The following is a 27809-nucleotide window of genomic DNA, read 5'->3' on the forward strand; positions in this document are numbered from 1 at the left end:
GACTGGACCAGATGTATTGGCCAATAATACTCTTATCTGGTACTGCTCCTCATACCTCTGTTCTGACATTGAGTCCTACAGTATCTGCTCTGACATAGGAGGATCAAAATGTTCTTCCCTGTTGAAAAGAAGGAAAGAAAGATCGATAGAGGAAGATGGGGAGAAAAAAGAAAGACAGAATGAAAGAAAATGGAAAATAGATTATTTAGCTAAAACTATCCAAGGTTCCCTGCTGACTACCTACTTACTGAGAGAGAAAGAGAGTGAGGAGAACTGGAAGGAGATGGAGATATAGAGAGAAAACTCCAGTGCTTGACTCACTCAATGTTGAATGCCAGCGCTCTATACCACTAGTAAAATGGCTTATTCTCCCGGTCACCATGGTGACAATTACCAGTGTTTCAAGACCTTTTGTCCAGCAGGCTTTCTGAGCAGAGAAAGAGAGAGACACACAGAGACACACAGAGAGAGAGGCTTGTTCTTTGTTGAAAGGAATGATTTGATTTTCACCTAGTAAAAAAATGAACAACCCCTTCTACAAGTTAGAGGTTTCCTTTTAGCTTAAAGGAGCAGTCTGTAATTCTATCTGAATTAACAGGTTTTTAATGTTTTCCTCTCCTTTTCTGAGAGCACGCTGGGTAGGACTTCCTGGTCTTTCAGGATTGGAGGACATCCATCTCAGAGGAGACACTGAGCCCTTCTCCTCTCAGCTGCACAGAGCTGACATCAATAGAGGGCTTCTCTTTCGCTCCCTCCTGCTCTCCCCTTTTCTCCCTCCTCTCTATTACACTGCCCTTCCTCTCTCTCCCTCGTTTTTTTGCGTTTCCCTCTTTCTCGGTCTTTGAGCCGTATCTCTCCTTCTCCCCTTGTTCCTCTCTCCACCCCCCCCCCCCCCCTCACTCCCCCTGTCTTCCTATCCTTTGACAGTGTCAACAACAAATTGTCAAAACTGAGCATGTTGGCATGGCACCAAACAAACCCCCCCCCCTCTCCTCCCCTTCCCCACTCCTTATACTAAAACTGATTAAATAATTATTATATTTGTCACCGTTGTTTTGGTGAAGACTGTGCCGTCGAAGCCGGTCTAATTCTGTGGTTGATGGATAGCCGAACACACATACTGGAGCTAGCACAGTGAGAGCTGTGAGTTGGGCGAGTTTCGAGCTTTTGGGGTATTATGAAACTATAGCTTAAAAGATGTAGTGTGATGATATAGACTATCTATAGCCAGGCAGGTTATGTGTTCATATGGACTACCTATAGCCAGGGAGGTCATGTGTTCATATGGACTACCTATAGCCAGGGAGGTCATGTGTTCATATGGACTACCTATAGCCAGGGATGTCATGTGTTCATATGGACTACCTATAGTCAGGGAGGTCATGTGTTCATACGGACTACCTATAGTCAGGGAGGTCATGTGTTCATACGGACTACCTATAGTCAGGGAGGTCATGTGTTCATACGGACTACCTATAGTCAGGGAGGTCATGTGTTCATATGGACTACCTATAGTCAGGGAGGTCATGTGTTCATATGGACTACCTATAGTCAGGGAGGTCATGTGTTCATATGGACTACCTATAGTCAGGGAGGTCATGTGTTCATATGGACTACCTATAGCCAGGGATGTAATGTGTTAACTGTATAAATTCATTTAAATATGGATGCGTCCGCCTCAGTTCATGGAATCTTACTTCTGTTGTCTCAACACGTCACAGAGTCTGAACAAACTTTAATTTAATGGATAAGATGAATCTACAAAAACGCATTAAATGTTTTCATGTATGACTGCATTTCTGCTGACATTTCCACTCTTTCGTGCTCATTAATATGTGGAATGAATTAAAGTTATGATTGCTTGTTGATTTTTTTTCTCCTCTTCTATTTCCATCCGAATCCACTCTTCTAGCTTTTTGGGAGGGGAAGCTCATTCTGTTATTTTCCATGCCCCCCCCCCCCCCCCCCCCCCCACACACACACACACACCCACACACTCACGTTCCCGCCATCTAGTTTTATATACCTGTCATCCTTACTTAGAAATGCACTTGCTCTCCTGGAACCAACCCCCGTTGCTCACCCCAGCTTCTTAAGAGCAGTCAACAGCACCCACACAACGCTACTCCTCAAACCCTCTTTATCTCATCATGATTCCTTGTCAGTAGTTCAGATCTCATCTCTGCCTCATCTCTACAGTATCTGTATCACAAGTTGTTCAGTTTCTACTTGTTGCGACTCAATCTTTACCTCATCTCTAGTCCATCTGTAGTCTGTCTCTTGTCCAACTCTGGTCCATCTGGTCCATATCTGGTCCATTTAGTCCATCTCTAGTCCATCTGTAGTCTACCTATAGTCCATCTGTAGTTTACCTATAGTCCATCTCTAGTCTACCTAAAGTCCATCTCTGGTCCATCTCTAGTCCATTTCCCCCAGATCCACCTCCCCCCTACCTCATCTCTGCTCCTCCCCCCTGCCCTCTCGTCCTGAGGTGTGCAGTATGCAGATCTGCAGGGCCGTCCTAGCGTGCAGACTGACTGGAGGCAGAAACTCGCCCATGCATCAAGTTCTCCTCTCAAACATTCTGCTCAGCATTTCAGCGCAAAACTTTGGATCTCATACATTTTAATCACCTCTGCCTATCTTCTCTTCTCCGTTAATGTTTAGACTTGCGATCAATGACATGCCATTTTTTAAACAAAAGAAGAGTCTTAAAATCAATATTTGCTGTCAACAAATAAATTGTATAATTTCCTGATAGTTAGACGGCCACATATTTACTTATTTTTTTCCCGCGAGCGTCGCTATTAAAAAGTGAAAAGGATGGATGGCTGTGTGGTACCATCTCTATCAGAAATGCCACACAGTGAAAAATGCTTTCAGGACGTGTGACAGCAGAGAAAACCAACACAGAACGCATTAAAATATTTAAATGTGCCTCTGCCGTAATGATAAATGACAGGATGAAACTAGAATCAAGCAGCTATTGATGCAGAAAATGAAAGGCAAGTGAGAATAGAGAAGAATCAACCAATAATAGGCAACGGTGTTGAGGAGCCTGGTGTCACGATGTTACTGTTAGGATGGTTCTCAGCCTCCCAGCGGGAAATGTCAACCCTTCAGATCACATCACACACTATTATTGTTCAACTACAGAACGGTTAGTTTGAAGTGTTGCTATTCCTGATCTCCTTGTGTTCTGCAAGATGTTTGGACACCAGTACGTTTGCAGTCTACTGTGAGGCCATGGATTACCAGACGGTTGCTGTTTTACAGTGGATGTTTGCCTTTGTTTTCCATCATAACAGAAGATGACTTAAGTGTTAGCAGGGCATGTCAGCAGCTGTAATGGATGCACAATACTATGGTGAACATCAACCAACCAGCCTTGTCAAAATGCCACCTGTGTCTGTTATATAAAGAGCTATTTTGTTCCTTATTTGAATGCAAATTGTAGATTAATTCTATTCACATGGACTACTCCCAGTCAGTCTAGGTAGCGGCAGTATAACTCACTCACTCTGTATGTGTGTGTGTGTTTCCAGGGTAACAGCGTCGAGATGAGCATGTGGCTGCCTAAGAAGACCCACCTGCTGGGGTGGGCGGAGTCTTTACGCAGGAGTGGGGCGGAGCTTCCCGTGGACTTTGACCAGCGCGTCGACCTCATGACCCAGAAGTGGAACCAGCTGCAGGTAGGAGACCCCCGCTGGCCCCCGCGCTGGCCTCCCCGCTGGCCCCCCCCGCTGGCCCCCCCGCTGGCCCCCCCCGCTGGCCCCCCGGCTGGCCCCCCCGCTGGCCTCTGGCATCACCACGCACACGAGCGCAAACACGGACACAGGTGCACCGATGCACACACACAGATGCACACACACACAGATGCACACACACACAGATGCACACACACAGATGAACACACACACAGGCACAAATGTACAGGCACGTGGACACACACATCGAAGGGGCTTTTCCCAAACTGTCTTTTATTTATGCAAGGGAAAACTTAGACAGTCTTCAGTAAATCACACATAGACTACAACGCCCCCCCCCCCCCTCCCCTGCTGTGAGGGCCTGCTCCTCTCCTGGAAGAGATCCAGGGCTGGAGATGGTATCAGTGTCCCAGCCCTGCTCCTGATGATCCTGTTAATGGGAGCTGAGGTGTGGCTGCTGATGCTTATCAACGCGCTCCTCATCGCTAATTTTAGGCTAATCACAGATAATCTCATCTGCTACACGAGGAATATAATTGGGGCTGTCGCGGGTCTAGAGGCGCCCTTGGCGTGGGGGAATTGAGGAAAGTGTGTCTTCTCCCTCCTGTCTGCCTCTCGTCTTTGTCTGTGACAGACTGGGTGAGCTTCCCGAACCGAAGCCCTGGTCATTACCTCACTTCCTCTATGTAAAGTACACGCCTGACTCCTGTTATGTAAACAACACCGTCTGCATACATTCACGCTCTCATATTTAGAGAAATTATAGTGTATGTGCACGCCATCTGTTTGTGTGCAACTAAGCAGGGTTGGGGAAGCTAGATGAACATATGTATAGCACCACAGCCAAACAGATTTGGTTTGAAAATGAAGCTACAAATGAATTCTCTGTTTCTGCACCATAGCAATCAGCCATGATGATTAAACTTCTGTTATGTTACCCCCATATGAATCTGTGACATGTGGACAGAATGCTCTCTCTCTCTCTTCCACAGACATACACACACACACACACATTTATGCAAACAGTTTTTTGTCGATTGACAAATCGTCAAAGAGTGTGTGAGATGAGTGCACGTGTGTGTGTGTGTGTGTGTGTGAGAGAGAGAGAGAGAGAGAGAGAGAGAGAGAGAGAGAGAGAGAGGGAGAGTGCTGAGTGGCGTTGTCGTTGGGGTACGGAGCGGCTAGAATGGGGTGTCAGTGGTGCAGAGAGGGAGTTTAATCTGTAGCTAGATTTCTGCTCCCTTTGCAGCGCTGCACATTACGCCAGCTCCATTGCATATTAAACAAGCCTATCAAGGCAGGCATTGGCATCTGCTGTGCTGACACAAATTGTGAATTAAATGAAATTGATGTCCTCTGTCGTATATATTTATGAAGACAGACCATTCTCTGAAGTATTCTGCTTATGAAGAATTTATGATTGCAAACTGTTCCCCCGAACAGAATAAAGTGGCAATAAATTCCCCTTCTCTTTGTAAGCTGACCTCTTCAAGGGCATCGGTGTGGTCTCACCTCCCCGACGCAGCATCATACACACACACAAACACACACACACACACTCAAACATTCATGTAAACGCACACACAAACACACACACACACACAAGGGCATACTCGTGTCTCTTGCTGACAGCTCTACTGTAGAATCTTAGAAAAGCACAGCCACTCAGGGCTCTCAGATTACAGATGAGATGGTCAGAAAAGATGGCGGTACAACCAGCGAAGAGAGAACAGGAGGATAATCAAGTCCTGTAAGATGTCCTTCAGTAGTGTTTAGACAGTGCGGTGCCAGAGGACAGCTATGGGGAGGTGAGAGCGATCAAAGTGGAACAGTCATGAAATCAATACAGACATTTCCATACAGTAAGACTGTTTATCGCCATGGCAAAGCCGCTGACCTCAGTGACAACATCTCAAGGTCAGCTGACCCGCTCTCCCCTTTCCATCGTTAAAGAGGAATATGCTAATGTATTTGGTGTTTTGGTGTTTATTCACCTTTCCTTATTGGTAAACAGGAAAGTGTTGCCGCGGTTCCTATCACAAACCTCTTTTCACTGTGACTCTAAAACACATGAGTCAGACCTGGTAAGTTAATCGCCCATTAACACTGTGGCTCTATGAAAGCAGCACAGGTGTGTAAACACACACACACACCCCACGCAGATAGAGGATGCACAAGAGAGCTAGACGATCACAGAGTGGTTAATTGATGCTGTTTTTCTAAAATGGCCACTCCAGCCTCTGACTCGTATTCACATCTGTCTCCATTACGAAGTCTCTTCCTTACAGGCACACACAGCACACAAAAGACTGACAATTATAGCGGGCGAGGCTGTGCTTATTAACAGGATAATGGTGTGTTTTAGCTCTCACAACAAGCCTGTGGGGGGCCAGAGTTCAAGACACACTCCAGCTCCCAAACTAGCGCTGCCAAGCAGGTGGGGCTTCACTTTGTACTCTCTCTCTCTCTCTCTCTCTCTCTCTCTCTCTCTTCTCTCTCTCTCTCTCTCTCTCTCTCTCTCTCTCTCTCTCTCTCTCTCTCTCTCTCTCTCTCTCTCTCTCTTTGTAGTCTCTCTCTCCTTTTCCTCCCATCATCTCTCCTGAGTGTGCTGCGTGGTGCTGTGGGAGTTTGGGAGGGAGGAGGAGGAGCAGGGGGGGAGCGTGTAAATTGCCCAGTAGAGCCTATTTCAACATTGTTGGAGGGTATTTGTGCCCCTGATTGTTTGCTCCTCCACCAACACTCTGCGGCTGTTTTGTTTTGCTTCAAATTGTATTATTTCTCTGTGATATTGAGGTAACCCCCTGGATAACAACATCTACGCCTCGAAATTAGCATCTCCATCTCGTGGATGCTGCGATGATGGCCTGCTATCTATTGTCTGTCAGAACACAACGTTTTTGAAGATTGTGTTACAACATTCAAGACCCCTGTCTTTGAATAATTTGCATACTGACTGGTTTGCCACACAAGATAGACGCAGGGTATTGCTTCAGTATTTTTTATAGTCCGGTATAAACTCATTCAATTCATCAAATATTGGTGTCCAAAAGTATGCTTTTTCCCCCTTGACTGCGCAACATCAGTCATAGGTATCCAGGACCGTATAACATATGAGAGCTTTTTGGACCACACTACATTTACATTTAGTCATTTAGCAGACGCTCTTATCCAGAGCGACTTACAGTAAGTACAGGGACATTCCCCCGAGGCAAGTAGGGTGAAGTGCCTTGCCCAAGGACACAACGTCAGTTGGCATGACCGGGAATCGAACTGGCAACCTTCGGATTACCAGCCCGATTCCCTCACCGCTCAGCCACCTGACTCACAACCTCCTGACCGTGGACTCTCTTCTCTGTCTCTGTAGAAGATCCTGGCGGAGCATTCTGGGAGCTGTAGTCCGTTGCAGGACCCCCGTGTGGCCTTGTCGCCCCAGACCAACTGCATGGTGAGGCAGCTGGAAGATCGCATCAAGGAGCTGAAGGGCTGGCTGAGGGACACGGAGCTGCTCATCTTCAACACCTGTCTGAGGCAGGACACACAGCCGCAGGCCAGCACGCAGCTCCAGAACTTCAAGGTAGGCCGATGACCAACACACAAACCGATGACTTCACGTTCAGATTTCACCCAGCGCCCCCCATAGGTAACGGCATTACAGTTAGAAAGTACTTTACCCATTCACAAACAAAGACAGACAGATGCAGGTTTAAGTACAGAGTGAATGATGATCTTTGTGCAGAGAATTCATGTTTTCTAAGTGAGACTTACCTTTTTATAGGGTGTCAAGCATAATGGGAAGCATTGATTTCTGTGGAAAAGCCAATTGGGGGTGAAAAAGATTAGAAATATTGTTAAGTGTAATTTGGGAGACACAGAGCCTTTTCTACTGTAAATGGGTTCAATACCATGGTCCTTATTGCAGTAAAGCTTTAATAGATATCAGCAGGATGCCATCTCCAGGCTCTAGAAGATTCTACTGAGGAGTGCTTCTCTCAGGGATCCCTATTCTGTAGCTCACTTTTAATCCAAGGTGACCCTGAAACTGCGACGCATGAGAAAAGGATCCACTTTCAAACTGAATTCAACCGCCCATCAAAACAAATATTGATGTGAAAGTCTGTGAATACATCACATTTATATGAATATTTCTGTGAACATTTCAATTTTTCCTACCTATCAGTAGCAGCTGTATTAATGAAGTAACCAGTGGAGGAAGCTAGGAAGGAGTTAAGACCATGCCTTAACTCAGACTTAATTTAATTAAAAGGCTTTTAAGATATGGTATCCCAGACTTCCTTGAGGGAACCAAGTCTGAAATGAGTCTGCATTGTGTAGCCGTAGCTCTGGGAGGGGGGCTGGAGAGACTAGACGCTTCCATTGAGTCTGCTGGTGCCCAGCCTCACTGCCTCCATCTTACTATAACACCCGTGTGTTTCCTGCCTCTGACTACTGCACCTCATCTCAGATGAAGGTTAATGCTGCTTATCGCCCAGGAAACATCCCGTACATGGTCACATGGCTTCTGTCCCTCACGACTGTCTTCCTCTTCCTCCTCCCTTCACCTCTTCCTCCTTATCTCCCCCCTGCCTCACCTCCCCCTCATCCTCCCCCTCATCCTCCTCATCCTCCATAACCCTAAACGTCTCCGTAGAGACCTAATTGAGTCTACTATTTCCATGTAACAAGGTATATCTTCAACAGGGTCAAAACCTTGGCCCACTGAGAGTTGGACCAAACCCATTTACCCAGGTCTATTTTTGTCTCTTTGTGTGTGTCTCTCTCTCTCTCTCTCTCTCTCTCTCTCTCTCTCTCCTCACACACACATGCACACACACTCTGTCCCTCTCTCACTCTCTTTCTCTCACTAGTAGAGAAATGGCTTTCCTGAGTTGTTCAAAGTGTCTTTCTTCTTCTGTGGGCCGCGTGGCGTGACCCCCGCCTATCTGTCGGACTCTCGGGGAGCGGGAGATGCCACGCTAGATTTGGAGATAGCAGAGCCGGCGTCGCCAACGTCGGTGGCCAGCTCATTTTCTGATCTAGAGACGGCCCTGGGGTCACACCTTGGGGGTCAGACCTCAATCTCCCTCATCTGTTTGCCATTGGTCCATATCGGTCTCCTCTCATCCCAGCAGCTCTTCTTGACCAATCACACTGCAGCCCCGGGCCCCAGTCGTCGTGGTGCAGTGAGAGAGCAGCTAATCAGATGTGACAGCGCAGATATAATATCAATAGCAGCTTCATGATTAGAATGAAGGAACTCCTGTCCCTTTAGCCAAGTGCTAACCACATTAAAGGACTGGATGGATGGCCGGTGTGTGTGTGAGAGAGAAACTGTAAGTGTGTGTGAGAGAAACTGTAAGTGTGTGTGTGTGTGTGCACGAGGGGCATAGGACGTTAGCTCCTCATCAGTGTTTTAATGGGGATCAGACAGGTGACATCAAAAGGACACACTCTCCCATCACCAAGCTCAATCTCCCAGCTCTCGTCCTTCATGCACACACACTCTCTCCCGTCCTTCATGCACACACACACGCACACACACACACACACACACTCTCTCTCTCTCTCCGACCAGATCATGTCCTCATCTGCAGCATTCTCATCACTCCGCTCAGTTTGTTTGCCTTAGCGCATTAGCCCGAGCGGCTGGGTGCTCATAAGACCACATTAAGATCATCTTTCACACAGAGTCTGTCTTCCAGGAGAGAGAGTGCGCGCGCGCGCGTCCGAGGGGATCTGAGCGCACCCTCTTACAGCCGAGGACGTTTATATGTGTGACCGTAATCCTTTTATGGCTGCTGAGGAGCGAGGTGGCGTGAATGCGGGGGAGGGGCCACATCAGACGTCTGTGGAAGGAGGAGGAGGGGGCAGGGCGGCGGGGGGGGGGGGGGGGGTGGGGGCGCACCCTTAAATGCAGACGTATGCACCTCATTCACGCAAGCCATTTCAATGGCATGCTCCATATTAACCTTTGACTGTGGCTAAACATACACAGATACAAGCACAGTTGGCCTTGCCAGGCTGTGTTAATATGAGGTTAGAGAGAGAGAGAGAATGAAAGAGAGAGAGAGAGTAAGAAAAAAGAGAGAGCGCTCGAAAGGGGACTGTAAGTGACAGAAGCTGACGATGCTGGAGGCTGTCTCTCTCTGAGCTAGGGGAATATGTGTGTGGGAACAAATTGTCGACAAGAATTCATTACACTCATTTGCGATAACAAGTGCTTGTGGTTTTAATTGACTTAATCAACAAAATAGAATTAATCAGAGATTTCTAATTAATGGTAATTGATTGAATATCCACTGGGTCACTGTCACAGTGATCTCCTCTTCTCCCTCCTCCTCCTTTCCTCCTCCCCTCCTCCTTCTCTCGTCCTCTCCTCCTCACCAAAGGTCATTCCCACTCCATGTCTCCATCCTATCAAATCACAATAAAACTAGAACACAAGCAGGATCTGTTCTAGAACTTAGTTGATGGCATTCCGGAACACAGACTGTTACAGAGAATGACATTTCTCTGGTTCCACCAGTCTTATGGTTATCTTCATTAAACCATCAGGGAAGATGTAAGATATTTCTCCTACGGTCGCTTTCCTATTTTTTATGTCACATCAAGGCACTCTTTGCTGCCAGTCATGGCAGACTGATATAATTCGATTGGAGATGTGGGAGGTGAGGGGGAGGGCGACTTAAGAGGATTTCTTTTTAGGAGATTTAGGAGTAAATCTACCCCCACCCCCTGTTAAGAGGAGGCAGGCAGGTAGAGAGGAGGAGAGAGGAAGCGAGAGGGGGAGAGAGAGAATGTGAGAGAGAGCGAGAGAGAGAAAGAAAGCTAAGAAGCATGGAAGAGAGAGCAGAGAGGAGACAGAGAGATAGAGAAGTGGAGAGAGAGGGAGGGAGCAGAGAGGAGACAGAGAGATAGAGAAGTGGAGAGAGAGGGAGGGAGCAGAGATGAGAGAGAGGTTCTTAGGAGGATCTGCTCTGCGGTGCTGTTTGGCTGCTGTTGTGTCATTATTACATCTGGGCTGTGAATGAACCCTGCAGATTAGATAGTGTAGATAGATCCCTGTGTACAAGATGAATCTGAGCCTGAGCCAGAACCATGATGGGGCCGGAGGAAGCATGATGACGATGGCTGTGGTGATGAACGAGATGATAGGGACTATAATCAAATCGGAACAGTCTGGGCTCTTCTAGACTGTGTTAATGCTTTGCAGTGTGGCAGAACATCTAATATCTGATCCTCTAGCCTCTAAAAGATGGAGGGATGGACGGATGGATGGTTGGAGGGATGGACTGAAAGATGCTTTTATTTTCAGGCAATTATGCTTCTCATTTAGCTGTTTTGGTTGTGGTGCGTGGGGTGGTATCGAGAGTGAGGTTTGTGAGAAGGTTCTAGAGCATGTTGGAGTCAGGCCAAGTTATCACTACCCTAGCTCTCTCTCTCTTTCTCTCTCTCTCTCTCTCTCTCTCTCTCTCTCTCTCTCTCTCTCTCTCTCTCTCTCTCTCTCTCTCTTTCTCTCTCTCTCTCTCTCTCTCTCTCTCTCTCTCTCTCTCTCTCTCTCTCTCTCTCTCTTTCTCTCTCTCTCTCTCTCTCTCTCTCTCTCTCTCTCTCTCTCTCTCTCTCTCTCTCAGTCCACTCCACTGCCTTCCATGTATTTGAAAAAGCTTTTTAGCAAATATTGGCAGACTATTGCTCAGTCTGTGAGTCAATAAGGGCAGCCCGGGCAGAGAGGAACACAGTGTATGAGGCGAGGCGAGGCAAAGACAATGAAGCTTTCGGCTATCAGCCTTTCTTTCTCAGAGGCTAAAAATAACGCCAGAAAACTTCATGTGCCATTTAGCACAGCATGCATTCACTCGGGTTGGGCCATTTGTATGTAGACATTCTATATTAGTAGTATTTGTCAAACAGGCTGTATCATTCATATTTCTGACAACTAAACTGGACTGCTAGATGTAAAATCTTGAACGTGTAATACGACGGTGTAGTGAAACATGCAGGGAGAACATCATTCTAGAGCCGGTTCTTACTAGTGTGTGTCAATTTCATTTTTCTCTTTCTTTCTTTCTCTCTCTCTCTATCCCTTTTTTACTCTCCTTCTCTATCGCTCTCCTTCCTCCTCTTTCTCATCTCTATCTCTCTCCCTCCTTCCCCTTCTCTCATCTCTCTCTCCTTCCCCCTCTCTCTCATCTCTCTCTCCTTCCCCCCTCTCTCTCTCTCTCTCTCTCTCTCTCTCCTCTCTCTCTCTCTCTCTCTCTCTCTCTCATTCCCTCTCTCTGTCCTTCCCCCTCTCTCTCTCTCTCTCTCTCTCTCTCTCTGTCTCTCTCTCTCCTTCCCCCTCTCTCTCTCCTTCCCCCTCTCTCTCATCTCTCTCTCTCCTTCGCCCCCCCTCTCTCTCCTTCCCCCTCTCTCTCTCTCTCTCTCTCTCTCTCTGTCTCTCTCTCTCCTTCCCCCTCTCTCTCTCCTTCCCCCTCTCTCTGTCTCTCTCTCTCCTTCCCCCTCTCTCTCATCTCTCTCTCTCCTTCCCCCCCCTCTCTCTCTCCTTCCCCCTCTCTCTCATCTCTCTCCTTCCCCCCCTCTCTCTCTCCTTCCCCCTCTCTCTGTCTCTCTCTCTCCTTCCCCCTCTCTCTCATCTCTCTCCTTCCCCCCCTCTCTCTCTCCTTCCCCCTCTCTCTGTCTCTCTCTCTCTTTCCCCCTCTCTCTCATCTCTCTCTCTCCTTCCCCCCCCCCCCTCTCTCTCTCCTTCCCCCTCTGTCTCATCTCTGTTCTGTTCTGTTCAAAGGGCTTTATTGGCATGAAAACAACAATTGTTCATATTGCCAAAGCAACGGTAGAATTACACAAATATTAATCAATGTAAATCATGGCCTTATATATACTTATATTTCACACACTCACATACAGAGACACACACGGCAGTTTAACATATACATACGTGTACAACTTGTATCCATGTTATTATTATTCAAGTTGGTATATTATTAATGTTGCCAAATAATCGGTATAAATAAATACATAAATAAGTAAATAGATACGCACACACATATGTATATATACATATATATATGTATAAGCATACACACATGTATACACACCCACACGTATATATACACACGCATATACCCATACGTCTCTGTCTCTCTCTCTCTCCTTCCCCCTCTCTCTGTCTCTGTCTCTCTCTCTCTCTGTCTCTCTCTCTCTCTCCTTCCCCCTCTCTCTGTCTCTGTCTCTCACTCTCTCTCTCTCTCTCTCTCTCTCTCTCTCTCTCTCTCCTTCCCCCTCTCTCTGTCTCTGTCTCTCACTCTCTCTCTCTCTCTCTCTCTCTCCTTCTCCCTCTCTCTGTCTCTGTCTCTCTCTCTCTCTGTCTCTCTCTCTCTCCTTCCCCCTCTCTCTCTCTCTGTCTCTCTCTCTCTCTCCATCCCGGTGGCAGAGCAGGTTGTCAGTCCTGTCAGTCTCCGTGTTCCTGGCTCTTGGTCGTCCCGTCAGCCCGTACATTCAGACGAGGACACAAACTGGAACTAGATGCTAGAGCAGGACAGGGACACAGTGGGGGGAAATCCAATTTCAATGTAATAGTGTTTAATATTTATTGGAAAATGTAAAGAAAATGCTAAAGGGAGAGCTTTTCGGGGTGGACGGGATTTGCATAAATTGTTCTGTGGATGTGTTGTTGTGGGGATCCATTCTGCGCCTTGTCATCTCTGCATGTTCAGAAGGACAGCCCAGGTCTCCGCTTGGAAGATTATCTGCATTTTACACTGGAGCCCAAAAATGTAGTGCCTGTGTGTGTGTGTGTGTGTGTGTGTGTGTGTGTGTGTGATGTGTGTGTGTGATGTGGAGTATTAGAACACGAAGGTGGAGGCTGTGCCCTTTTAATGTTTAATATTTCTGCTGTTTATGAGAGGCATAAAAGGGTTAGGTAGGGGTGATTTACATGGCTGCGACAGGGAGACCTCATCACGGGTGAAGGTGTGTGTGCGTGTGTATGGGGGAGGGAGTGGCAGTCCCTTGTTACACCCCCACCCCTACCATATATTGCCGCTGGTTGGAAATGATGGGGTGGTCGCTTAGGAACGAGGGGTTAAGGACAGTATGTTATTGGTTCTGTAACTCTCTCTCTCTCCCCTTCTCTCCCCCCTCCCACCTTAGTCCTTGTGTCTGGAGGTGCGAGGCCGGCGTAAGGGCGTGGCATCTGTGCTGAGATTGTGCCAAAGGCTGCTGGAGCAGGGCGAACAGCACAGGGAGGCCCTCCAGGTGGGCCCAGTCGCGCAGCTGCACCAGGGGGCCCTCCAGATGGGTCCAGAAGCAGAGCAGCACCAGGAGGCCCTTCAGCTGCTGGCTATCAACCTCGAGCGTCGCTGGGAGGCCATCGTCATGCAGGCGCTGCAGTGGCAGACACGCCTGAAGAGGGTCCTGGGGCCTGAACAGGTACACAGACACACCGAGGTTCGAACACAAGAAGAAGAACAGAACAGAGAATAGAACCTGTGTGTGTTCTCCATATCGTAGAAGTAGATTTCATAGAATGGATATGGTGCACCGGCAGAAACCTTCATTACAGAAGGTGGGAGTGTACTGTGACTTTGCACCCATGAATCATGCAAACGAGCTTCTGAAAGTCCAGAAAATGGCTTGTTTAAAAGAGGGTTTGACAGTGATATTATATTTCATTAGAACCCCTTTATTAGAATGAATTCCTTCTTTGAAGCATCTCAGTTACTCAATTTGACTGTGAACCACAGAGAACCCTTACACTTTCGCCAACCTTTCCTAGAGTATTTTATTGTGTTGTGTAGGAAAATAACAGCAGGAACAGTTTAGCAGCAGACCACCTCAGCCCTGGGGAATGTTCTGGTAGATCTGCTGCCTGTCCTTTTGGTTATAAACGTCCCCCAGCTCTCCAGGAGAGAAGACAAATAGCAGAGGCCACCAGCACACTGACCTTCCTCCTGAAGTGTAATTTCACTTCCTGGATGTGTTCAGAATGGGGAGAGAGAAGTGTTCTGGCCACTCGGCGCTTTGTTTATAAATGAATGGCTGCAGTGTGTGATGAAACGCCTGTGTTCTCAGCCAGCGCTGTTCCGAGACAGGACCCATCCTCCCAGCGCAGAGGAAACAGCAACAACAATTTTTCCTCCATTTGTGGGTGTTTTGTGTGAGAGGCTCATCTGTTAGCCTTGCATCTGCTGGAAGGTCGCGAGAGAAGGCCAATATTTAAAAGCGCACCGAGGAATTATTTCCTGTGTCATGTCATGAGGAAGTACTGCGGTGTGTTGGAGTGTTCGGTTGGCTGGTTGTTTGAGAGCTTGATGGTGATAAGGTGAGGGTCTGTTTCCTGTGGCGGCCGTGGTTCGGCCGTGGGTCGTACTAATGACTAGAGCTCCTCCGAGCCTTTCATTCACATACAGTATCTGGTTAGGTTTCACATTTCGATGCACGTTCTGCCCAGCGATAGCTGATGCAGCTCTCATTATTCTAATTGGATTAGATTGATTGATAGTTTTATTGTTTGGTAGATTTGGTAGACCTCGCCTATCAGCAGCAAAAGAATAAACACAAATCTAATAATAATTCATTACAGGGCCCATCCTACACACCAAGCAAGTGTTGGATTTGCTATAATAGACTAATGAGATACAAATGGCTAATATAAATTGCCCCTCTCTGGTATTAACGAGATGCAGGGCAATTTGTTTAATTGTGTCCTAGAATGCCTGCGTCTAAGCACATTTCCAGACAGTTGTGTGTGTGTGTGTGTGGGAGGTTTTTTCCGAAGAGGCATAAAATTGTTGAGGCATCTGTTGTTAGGGCATTCTGTGGTGATTGAGAGCCCTTGTCAAAGTAGCATTCTGAATCTGTTATGTGTAAATAAGACTCTGGGCCTGCTCTATTCAAGTGTAAAAAGGTTACTATTATAGTCAGATTTTTTTTTTTTTATGGATTTCTTTTTCAATGTCATTATTTTTTGCCTCTACCATTGAGGAAGACTTGACCCCACTGTAGATTGCATGAACTCTTAGTCTAACTCTCTGTCTTCTCTGTTGCCTACTGTTCAGGTTCCAGGGAACTTTCTAGAACCTGCTCTGATGGACCTTCACGGTGCTCCCCCTGAGGACTCCTGGGAATGGGACGAGATGGACATGACCATCGCCGACACCCACGACAGCCACACACACACCCCTGACCTGGACTCGGACACCCACGGTCCACAGCCCTCAGGTTTAGGTCACTGTCACCCTCTCCACCCCTCCACCCGGGCGGGGGACTCGGTGATGGTCCCTCCTCCGTCCTCTCATCATCCAGTCAACACTGTCTATCAAGTTTACAGCGTCCATAACATCGAGCTCTACTGCCAGCCCCACTTTCCTTCCCCTCTCCCCAAGACCCTCAGCCACGAGGCCCACAGGAAGCAGACCCTCAGCCACGAGGCCCACAGGAAGCAGACCCTCAGCCACGAGGCCCACAGGAAGCAGACCCTCCTGAAGAGCCTGAGCAAAGACTCCTCCTTCTCCTCGGTGGAGTCTCTGCCCGACCTGCTGGGGGCGCAGAGGGGCCGGCAGGGCCCTCAGGGCGGCGACTCAGCCCGGCGATTGGAGAGCGAGAGCGGGATCGTCAGCGAGGGAGACACGGAGACCACAGCCAACTCTGAGACCTGCCAGCTGGAGGAGATGGAGGGAGAGGGGGAGGAGGGGAGGGGCAGCCACCACTCCCCCCCCCGGGGGTCAGACTCCCCCTCGGAGGACCGGGTGTGTGACGAGGATATTGATAGGATACTGGAACGAGCCAATCAGTGCGCCCTGTACGGAGACTGCGTGGTGCTGAAGAGAGACCCGAGGTCTAAATCAGGAAGGAAGAGAAGAGAGGACAGCGAGAGAGAGATGAGACGAAAGAGAGAGAACAGAGAGAACAGGAAGAATCGGGACGAGAGCGAAGAGGCGAGGAGAAAGAAAGAGCAGGTCGAGATGAGAAGGAAGCACCAGAGAGACACAGTGGAGATCCTAGTGAACGGGCACGGCTTCACCCCTGACTCTGACTCCGAGGGGGGCTTTGGCTCTGACGGAGCCTCCATCCCCGGTGGAGACAAGCAGGAGGGAGGGGTCACCAGCGGGCAAAAAAAGAACCTCCGCCACCGAGTCTTCTCCCCCCTCCCCCTGCTGTCCCAGGGGTCCTCTCTGGAGTCTCTGTTCACAGCAGGGGAACTGTTCCCGGCAGGCAAAGACCCTCTGCCACGCAGCATCTCCCTGGAGAGCTGGCTGGCCCCTGGTAGGAGTGGGGAGGAGATGGGCAGCCAGGGCAGTCTGGGGGAGCTGGGGCCGGGGGAACCAGGCAAGCCTGGGGAGGCGGGAGACCCGGCCCCTGCTCCGGGAGGGGAGGCGGCCGGGGAGCTGAGCCGCCGCACCCTGGAGCTCCTGCGTCGCCTGGAGGACATCCAGAGCCCCCTGGCCCAGAATATGACCCGCAGCATCTCTGACATCACCCTGCAGGGCTGCTCCCTGCGTCTGCCGGCCCCGGGGGGGCGCGCGGGCCGCCGCGGCCCCCCCTCCTCCGTCAACGAGAGCTCGGCCGCCTCCCTGACGGAGCTGAGCAGCGCCGAGGAGTCCTCCGCCGCGTCCGAGGACCTAGCCCTCCTGAAGAGCCGCCTCTTCCCCGACACCAACGCCTCCTTCAGGAAGCGGTGCCAGCGCGCCGGCGCGGCGCCCGACGAGACGGACGCCAGCGTCAGCATGGTGGTCAACGTGTCCTGCGCCTCGGCCTGCACCGATGACGAAGACGACAGCGACCTCCTCTCCAGCTCCACCCCCACGCTCACCGAGGAGGAGCTGGTGGGGCGGGAGGGGGAGGAGTCCAACATGACCTCCGAGGAGGAGGAGGAGGACGAGGAGGAGGAAGAGGAAGGCACGGAGGAGTCCTTCGCCCTGGGGCTGGAGTACATGAGGAACGAGCTGCAGAGCTGGATCAAACCTCGACCTCCCTCCTCCTCTTGCTCGCCCGCCGCCAGGGAGAGAGGGGAGGCCGACCTGGGGGACGAGCTCCAGTGCGGGACGTCGTCCCAGGAGAACGCGTCGTCCCCCGCGGGCGACCGCCGCTTCCTCGGCGGCGCCGCGCTGAAGCTTCTGGAAACCAACGCCAACGTGCGGAGCGAGCGCGTGCAGAAGCAGCCCCGGGAGGGGGAGGTGGAGGCCAACAGGAGGAACGCCACACGCAGCTACATCAGCCGGCTGGTGGACGACATGGAGAACGGCAACGTGGATCAGTCCCAGCTGAAGAGGAAGGACGAGGAGGACGAACTGCTGATGAGAGAGGAGGGGAGTCTTTACACCAGGACGGGCGAGGCCTGCAAGGACTCCGTGGGCGGGGACTCCAGGAACGCGGCCGCCATGATGACCACGTGCTCCTCCTCCCCTTCCTGCGAGCTCCTCCCCCTTGAGAACAAGCAGGCCTCGTTGGAAAGCCAGCTGAGGGGGGAGATCCCGTGTCACAGCTCCTCCCACCCGTCCCCCTCCCTCTCCCCCGTGGAAGACTGCAGATCCCATCATGCACTGCTCCGAGGTGGGGGCCGACAGGCGATCAACAGTCAGGAGACCTTCTCGTCCTTCCTGAGGGAGGAGAGTCGTAGACAGCCCGCCTCCTACGCCCTCGGCCACGCCCACCCCCGAGGACGGCCCTCCTGCTGTGGACACGCCCCCTCGTCCTCCGACTCCCCCGGCGGGCAGAAGAAGGGGGAGAACGTCCACAACTTTGTCATGGAGATCATCGACATGACAACCGTCGCCCTGAGGAACAAGGAGAACCAATCCGAGCAGCAGGGATTAGAGGAAGGAGGAGGGTCCAGCCCACCTCCCCTCAGCTCAGCACAGCTGGCCCAGATCAGAGACAAGGTAGGCAGTCTTGTTGCTCTGTGAGAGGTGCTAGCAGGGCTGGGGCACCTGGGCCTACAGAGGAGCATGTCTGTCTGGCTCTCTGGCTCACTCTCTTTCTCTTCTTTCTTTTGCTTCCTTTCAAATACGCACAATATAGCTTCAGTAACATTTCCGTTATATTCTAGAGGTTGGGGAGTACTGTTTGTAGGCCTCATAATCTACCTCAACATATCTATAGTCGATAATAATCCACAAAATGATTTAATGATAATAATATGTGGATTCATTGAACTAAACACTACTCCAATAATGCCTAATCTAATCTAGTGTAATAATCTGCCTCTGTGCAGGTGCTGGAGCACTCCCACAGGCCTATCCAGCTACGCAAGGGAGACTTCTACTCCTACCTGTCCCTCTCCTCGCATGACAGTGACTGTGGAGAGGTCAGCACCTGCCAGGAAAGCAAGAACAACACCCCTCTCCTCTCCAACACCCCCGACCTCCCCCCTGCCATCTCCCCCTCCCCAGACCTGCCCCCGCCCCTCTCTCCCACCCTGGACCTTCAGGACCAGGAGCTGCTGTTTGAGGCCTGCACAGAGGAGGTGTACCTGGGCCCCCCGCTGTGCTACAGCATGGTCCTCACCAAGAGGCCCCGCAGACGGCCCAGTCCCAACCTCACCGACAGCTTCCTCTCCTGTCACCTAGGGCCCAGTCCCATACCAACAGAAACCTTCCTCTGCGACAATCGAGGGCCCCGTCCCCAGCCAACAGCAAACCCAGACTCCTATCTCCTGGGGCCTTGTCCCTCAGCAGGTGCCCGGCCCGTCCTCTCCCCTGCCCAGAGCGCGGAAGCAGCATACCAAGGCCTCGCCCGCACCGCCGTCTCTCCGGGAAGCCCGACCAGTAGCCTGGCGGCGCCGAGTCGTAATGAGCCCGCCTCTTATCTTAATCCCTCACGGTGTGAAAGCCAGATAGACACTGTTGAATGTTTTGCAGATTCTAAAACGCTTGAATCCAATATTGCTCCTGTAATGACCAAGATAAGCATCTCTTGCTCCAGTACAAATCCTTTAAAGGAGGCAGGCTGCGCCAGTATTAATCCTAAAATTAACTCTGCGGCGATGAGAGGGTGCGATAGCGGCGAGACAGGCTCTGCAGCTCTGTGGATGAAACAGAGGAATGTCAGGAATGGCCGCAACTCGCTGCAGGATGCAAAGGCCACTCAGAAACAGGTGCGTTCCCAGATATTCTACTGGTCCATATCTCAGACATTATACCAGACCCGCTAGCAGACATTATACCGGCCCATATCTCACACACCTGGATCTCTGCTCCAACCCTGACATTAGTCTATAGTCACAGGCATTATACCCAACCCACACTATTATACTACATTATACCATACATGATACCATACATTATACCCCCATTCCAGACATTACACAGCTGCCGCCCCGTTAACATGTAATGACTCTGCTGTGCAACCTGTTGTCTTCATTTCTAAGTAATCTCAGTCATATTTGAGAGGTGTCCTCATGGTTTCACTAGTGAGAGGGTTTACAGAGCCATGGGTCCTCACAAGAGAACCAAGCTTAACCTTCAGTCAAGTTCAATTATCGTTTCTAACCAGGATTTTCCTGTCAAGTAGCAAGAATCATGACTTCATTTCATGACTGGATTAACAATGTGTTGGGGTTGTTTACGTTTTTGTATCCAGTTTGTCTGATTCTCTACACTGTTCTCTCGTGTCTGCTGCCAAAACCAAAATCTACAGATGAAGTTTTTGCATCAGTTATCAAGCTTGTTCAGTGAACAGCTTGAAAGCATACATCTATGATTATTAAACAATAACCAAAAAGTTTTTGGGAGAGGAGTCATGACTCCATGGGTAGAATACGACATACACAAACATGGATACAAACAGATCACTTTCAAAGCAATTAAAAAGAAAGGCGGATTGTATTCTCCATGCTGCAATTGTTGTTTTAATTTGCACTCTCCACTAGTTTCAGCTGATTTGTTCAGCTTCTCTACACAGACTTCTAAACACTACAGAAACACCAGCAGATTAGAAAAAACTGCAGACTAAATAATAATGGGCTTTTGATGTGTTTTGTTCTATCTCTCATTGTCCATTTTCTCCTGCTAGCGTCGGTCTACCCCCCCCCCCCCACCCCCCCCTTCATACCCCCCCAGTGATGCCTCTCTGTCTTAAACTGGGCCTCTGTCCCCCCCCTCCCCCAGGCTCCAAGGTCAGGTGTAGGCAGCGTGGAGGGTACCAGGGGACCTCAGGGTGGCAGCCATGTCACTGACAGATCATCTGCCTCCAGCAGGCCCCAAGTCAGGGTAGGTATGATGAACGGTATATCTCTCTCTCTCTGCCTCTTCTCTCTCTTCTTGATCTCTCTCGCTCTCTCCCCCCCCTGTCTTTCTGTGTCTCTCTCCTCCTCTGGATGTGTGTGTGTGCTCTACCTGGAACCATAGCTGCAGGTGCTCCTCTCGCTCCAGTGTGTCAGTGCAAACAGTACACTTTCCGGCTCATTCCATACTGCAAGTTCGCACATTCGGAAGATCCAGCTTTCCTTATTAATTCACAGAAAGGAATTAGCTTGCTGTTTCTTTGCTTTTGTCTTTTCTTTCTTTCTCTCCATCCCTCTCTCTCTATCTCTGTCTTTTTCTCTTGGTAGAAAATAGCTCTGTGATAAGGAGACATAAAAGCTGGCTTCTGTCTCTGGTGACGCAGGCGAGCCCGTCTGGCCTGTGACTTTGTTATGATTCAATGACAGGAACTGCGCTTTCTACCATGGTGTGTCTGCCTCTGTTAGCAGCAAATTGCTCTGTGAGAGATGCTAGCAGGGCTGGGGTAGCTGGGTCTACAGAGGAGCATGTCTGTCTGCCTCTCTGGCTCTTCTCTGGGGCTTTTTTAAACGCACACACACACACACTCATACACACACACACTTTTGATTGTTTCCACAAAACAGGAATATTATTATTGTATGTTGATATATTGCTATATATTATATTTTAATGTTATAGTATCACGTCACACATCTTAGATGAGTGAACACATCCTATGTTTACAGCAGTGGAATTCCACTGAAACCATCTAACAGGTTGCGAGTAGTGTAAGGTGTGTGGGTGTGTGTGTAAGAGAGTGTGTGTGTGGAAAGTAGCCTCACCATGAGCAGCCCTGGGGCTAAGCACCCCTCCACCCCCCCAACCCCCCCATGACACACACAACCCCCCCCCCCCCCCCCCCCCCCCGCCTTCTGTCCCCTGACAGGCCCTGGGCAGGGCACATGAGCCCTGCTGGAGCCTCTGTACGGATGGGGGCCGCAGGTTAGACAGCCCTGCGTCACACTCGCAGGATACATGCAAGCTGAGCACTCACACACACACACACACACACTATGTCACATACAGCACACAGACTAATTTTTCTCCTGCTCTGTTTTTCTCATAATTACACACACACACACACACCTAGACAGTGAGTGGTGTGTACAGCTGTAGCAGCTCCCTGTGGTGGGGCCAAGTCTGGCCCACCTGTTCAGTCAGACAGCACGAGCCTGGAGGAGGAGGGGGAGGAGGAGGACGGGGGAGGGAGAGGGGAGGAGAGAGAGCAGGTGCCTTCGGCCCATCATGGAGGCAGAGTAGGACACAGGAGATCCTCAGTGCGATAGCAAGAGGGAGGGGAGGGGAGGCGCCCAAAGAGTGCACAAATAAGGGTTGTTAGCATACACATCTATAAAATGTGTATGCTAAAGTCCAGTGATTTTATTAATTTGTATTATACTGTAAAAAAAGGAATGAACAACCTTGGAATTTATGTGTACCTCTTTTCCCTCTTGTATTCTCTCCAGAGGCTGTCAGGGGCCGTGGCTCCAGTCCCTGCCACAGCCCAGCTGTGAGGATGTGGCAGCCCAGCCCGAGGGCCTGTCCTGTTTGCTCTCCTCTCACGCTGCATGGCTCTCCCCTCCTGGATGTCCCCAGGACCTAATCAAGGACCATCTCATCCCCTCCACTGTACATGCTGACCTGGGCCATAGGAGAGAGAATAAAACAACATCATCGGACTCCATGGCTTCTCCTTCTGGCCTTGTTCTAAGCTTCCCACTTACTGTGCTCTTCCTGTTTCTGACTGCTGCAACGTTGAGCTCCAGCTGATCCAGGAAGTGGTTCAGCTTCTCACATCCAACAGGAACTGAGCTACCTCACTGCTCTGCCGCCATGCAATGACTGAATGAATCACAAGTGTGTGCGTACACACACTCACATTCAGTTCTTCCACCAGTTTGCATGGCATATCCCACTACTCCACAGATACTATCTCACTACCAGTACTGTGCAGCCCCAGCTGCAAATGTTTAGGCTAGGACCCCCCCCCCCCCCCCCCCCCGCTGAGCTTGGGTGCATCTCCACAGTCTGCTAAGGTCACCTTGTCTAGCAGGAACCTCACCGGAGTCTCACCACTGCTACAGAAAGCAGAGGGCCTGGAACCAAGGCACACTGGAGTGTTCTGCCGGCTCCTGGACCAGCAGGTGGGAGACCATGGTATTGTGTTATTTAATATGGCAGAGAGAGAGAGACAGAGAGAGAGGGGGTGACAGATGTACTCTATGCAACACAGCGACAATGCAACTTTGGAAACAGCTGAGTGGTGTGGTCTGGAGGTGGGTGTGATGTAGAAGTGTGTGTGTGTACCAGTATACTGTCTGAGGTTCATTTTTTTTAATACCTAAAACGCAGGAGAGGAAAGGAAGGGGTTAAAACTTTAAAATGTGTGCCTTGCTACTGTTATTTCTGATACCTTTTGTTAAAACACTGCTTTCCCAGTTAGGTGTTTAGAAGAAGTAGAGAATGAGAGAGAAAAAAAGAGAAGAAAGGCAAAGGATGACAAAAAGGCAAGGTTGAAATAGGCATCTGTATATATGTATACTGTACCTTTAAGCCTAGTTGTATTCCGGTGGTACATATACTTGGTGTTTGTGTCTAACTGTATGTGAACTGTGATGTGAAATATTATCAGCCTTAAAGTGCTAGACTGCATGGTTAACAATATACTGTACTGAACATGTTGAGAAATAAACCTAATTTATTGGATAAGATGATAGAATATGGTTTACCGAATGTGTTTTCAATTAAATAGTGTGTGTGTGTGTCCATGTCCATGCGTTCATGCTTGCATTTCAATAAATCGGTTATAAGATGCTGAAGGTCTGACAATTGACAGGTTGGTGATTGAGGTCATGTTGGAACAGCAGCACCCAGCATGTTGATCGTTAAATATCAACAACAAACACAGTGGAAAGTGTTTGCATCAGCAGAACAGGCCCGACCTGACAGACATGGTCACCAGCAGCCCCGAGGGTCATTTCCTGCTTCTGATCATCTGGAAGACTATTGGACGACAGAAATGATCCTCATCAGTGAATCAGCTGGGATGTATCATTACCTTACAACACCCACACCCACCTACCTACCCAGCACACACACACACACACACACCAGCAAATCAACCTTTCCCTGATTGCAGAGGATGGTGGTAATGACAGCTCCTCTCCTGTAATCGTCCATGTGGCCTTATGGAAGAAGCATGTTTGTTGATGGTGAGTGTCTAAAAATCAGACACACATGCTCTCTCTCTCTCACACACACACACACGCAAAAGGTAGATAGTATTTAGATAGAGAATTTGAATGAGGTCTGCGGCATTACAGTTCCTACATCAGCAGCCTTGTCTAACACCTTCTACCTTCCTACCATGAAGTGCAGGAGTTTTTGCTGTTGCTGAAGACAAAACATCGTGACATCGTGACAAAATAGTGACATTCAACAATGAGGATATTTGCAGATAAGTAAACTGTAAAGCAAATTAAAGTAAATTATAAATATAATCACCTCTGTCAATCATTTGTGCTTATCAACTATTCATTTATAATGTGCATTGTAAAGTATTTGGTAGTCACCATACTCGTGTTATCAATTATTAGTCTTACATACATCAGTTGTTAGTCATATATTCCCTAGGCTACTCATATAAAACATTCAGCTACTTTGAATCTGATTGTGTCTGAAGGCACATCTCTGACTGATGGGATTAGTACATTAACATGGAAATACATTCCTACATTGTCTTCAAAGAACATTTCATGGTGAGGAGAATGGTCGCCTTTTTGCAATTAACAAGATATTTTTTGTAAGAAAATGGAAATGATTTTAAAGGTCGTTAAGGTCAAGCGCATCGGACCGTGGTGGCTTTGCAATTACCAGCAGTCACAATGTTGATTTGGTTTCTTTGCCCGTGCATGGACGCTCACATTAACTACGACGGACTCTCTTTGTTGAAAAGATCACATGTGATTACAGAACATCAAACAGACTTGACAGAGATCATCTCTGTGTCTAAGAGGACGACTGGTCAGGATGAAAGTCTGACGGGATTCAAATGTCAGACCCTACAAATTCCTGGAACTGGGCTAGGGTGTGGCGGTCGCCAAGTTAACTCTGAAACAAATAACTAAGCTTACGTCTGTCCTTTGTGGCTCCCGTGATTGAATGTGCGTGGGCTAGTGGTATGAAGGCAGTGGTTTCATTTCAGCAAGAACTACTTAGTATTTGGAAATTTAGTCACTGTTCTAAAGGTTACGCTTTCCCTGCAAACGTGGTACTACTGCAGCTGGGTAGCTGCCATATATTCTTATGAGTGAGAGGATATAGGGCTTTGAGAAGATTACCATCTGATATATAACACAATAACACTAAGGTCTTCTTGGAAGATTTCCACACGTTTCCTGTCATTGGTAATGACCCTGTGTTGTCCTGCGAGCTCCCAAGATCACCTTCTCATGCTTGTGCTTCACGTGATGGATAGAACCATCGCCTCATCACCACGACTACGTCTGCATTTTTCAATCCTTAGTGCAGGGGGAAATGGAGGCATAGGAAATGAACGTTCCAACAACCGATGCGATGTTCTTCATTAAAGGCTTCGAATGGGTATCAAGTCACCAGACAGTGCGCTGTAGTTCACAACCTCACAGAGACATGCAAGGTATAATAATCTTAATGTTAACAACGTCAGTCGGTGAAATCAGCTTTTTAGATTAGAAGATAGGGCGTCGTATATTATGCTGATAGTTCATACACGTTGAGAAGAAGTGGGATCCCAGATGAAAACATCAGGATGTGAACACTATCTGCACCCTGTCTGAATAAGAGATAAAGGAAGAGCCCAGACATAGACTGATACACCGGGCAGCCCACTGGGCAGCCCGCCCTTTTGCATGATAAAGCAAAGAAGGAATAACATAGCTGAGGGCTGACAGAGGTGCTGAACCTATCCCTTCCCCACAGACTGGCTGGGTGGGTTTCTGTAATTCTGATTGGACATCAAACACGCATGTGTGTGTGTGTGTGTGTGTGTTTATGCATGTGTGTGCGTGCGTGTGTTTTTAAACCACATTTATAAAACAATCAGCCGGCAGACGGCCCAGGTGTCTGCAGGGCCAAGCAGTAGCTTATAATGGAAAATAAAGGAAAGGCAATGATGTCGCTGACGATTGGTCTCTTAGATCAATCACCAGAATACAGGAGGCAGAGACTGGCTCGTGTATAATTCCTCTAAGCAGTTAATTCATCATCTGTGGGGAGCTACGACTCATCCAGGGACGTTAGGAAGTGAAATTTCAGAGCGTATTACAGTTGCAGGGAGACGTGTGAGTGTTTGTCGTGACCTTGCGACCCCAGCTCAGAGATGAGTGGTCTGCCCTATCAATCAGACCGGACGCTGGAAATTACTGTAAGAGATTATTGGTTAGAATATGGTGATTTGTCCATTTCTCTCACTTCTTCTATTTTCTCATCACTCCTTTCCTCTGCTTCTCCTTCTCTCTCACTTCCACTTTTTCCCCTGCCCTCTCTCTCTACTTTATTTGTATTTATTCTTTATTTGTCTCTTTTTTTTACTGTATCCACCTCCATCATACTGTACACAAGTATTGGTCCAACTTAATTCAAAGTGTTAACTTATAAAGATTGGTGCACCTGAGCTGTGACTGACTGAATCCAGAATGTGTCACTACTAGTGATCACTACTCTCAAAGGTCTCCATATCTGACCTTACCTTCTCAGAGTTTGACAACTCTCGAAAATATATGTCTCGGGGGGGAAAGAAAAAGCACTTCAACATCCGAAGAAATTACAGAACAAGTCACACCAGCAACAAAAGCAGCGAGACTGCTGAAACATCCATGGAACTGCGATCTTTCACACTCACAAAGGAAAGATGAAATTATGATTCGGTGGCGCTGCTCCAATTACCCAGGCCTGACACGAGAGGCAGCGATGACCTCTGCATTCACGCCATTATCGTAACAGACGATGGTTCACTCATTCTAGAGGAGGCCATTTTGAAACTGTGTGAAGTTGTGATAAGCTTAATAACTCATCGGGCTACTTGTGGAATGGCATGATACGGCGGGGCTACTGGTGATTCCCCTGAACCTGGACCACAAGGACTAGGTCTGATCTGTCATCATCTCTACGCTGAAGGACACCTTGAGTCCTGGACACCTGTCAAATAATACGTATTATTATCCTGGGCTAATTAAAGACGATATCATTCAAAGAGAATGAATGTGAAATTGTAGACTAAAGGTTTAAAGTGTTAGTTATCACTGGATCAGAAGGACATGTCACAGTCCCAGAGAGATTTGGACTGAGGTGCAAGGTAGAATTTTAGTATCTTAATCGAGCAGTTCCTAACAACTGCCACTACACTGAAGGACACTAAATCCATTAAAATGCTTTTATACAAATATGTTGGCTCCTCACCTGTCTGAATTTGACAAATTATATTTTAGTATTGGTCTTAACCTCTTATGGATGGATGCCAAACATATTTGGTCAAACGTAAATGCAGCTGCATTACAGCAGCATACTGTTAACCTTGGGTTTCTGGTGAGAGTCTGATTGACCTCAGATAAGTTACCATTGTGTCTTGTCAGGAGCTTGCGCCTCTATAAATACTATTCTATTAAGAGTCATTAAACAGCAAACAGCTCCTCACATTCCAGCTTCTCCCTTGGCCACCTCATTACCACAAGTGCCCACAGAGCAGAGAGGAGCGTGGTGGGCTGCAGTAGTATGGAGCATCACATTGATTACCATTAAAGTCAGAGTGATGAGGAGAGTGCATGTGTGTGTTTGTGTGTGTGTGTTGGTAGGTGGGTGGTGGGGG

At 48.7% G+C, this 27809-nt stretch overlaps 1 protein-coding gene across 1 annotated transcript; it reads left to right on the forward strand.

Annotated features, from left to right (window-relative positions):
* Positions 1–3545: 3545 nt before the first annotated feature.
* Positions 3546–23775, forward strand: LOC136938792 (A-kinase anchor protein 6-like; the record flags this gene model as incomplete). The annotated part of the gene is made up of 7 exons (XM_067231739.1): positions 3546–3692; positions 7072–7281; positions 13854–14132; positions 15761–18583; positions 18916–19797; positions 20810–20911; positions 22432–23775. Coding segments are annotated over 7 exons (4491 nt in total), but the record flags the coding sequence as incomplete, so codon positions are not given.
* Between the last annotated feature and the right edge of the window lie 4034 nt (positions 23776–27809).

This window comes from Osmerus mordax (assembly GCF_038355195.1).
Source record: "Osmerus mordax isolate fOsmMor3 chromosome 9 unlocalized genomic scaffold, fOsmMor3.pri SUPER_9_unloc_5, whole genome shotgun sequence".
In the NCBI taxonomy this organism is placed as follows: Eukaryota; Metazoa; Chordata; class Actinopteri; order Osmeriformes; family Osmeridae; genus Osmerus; species Osmerus mordax.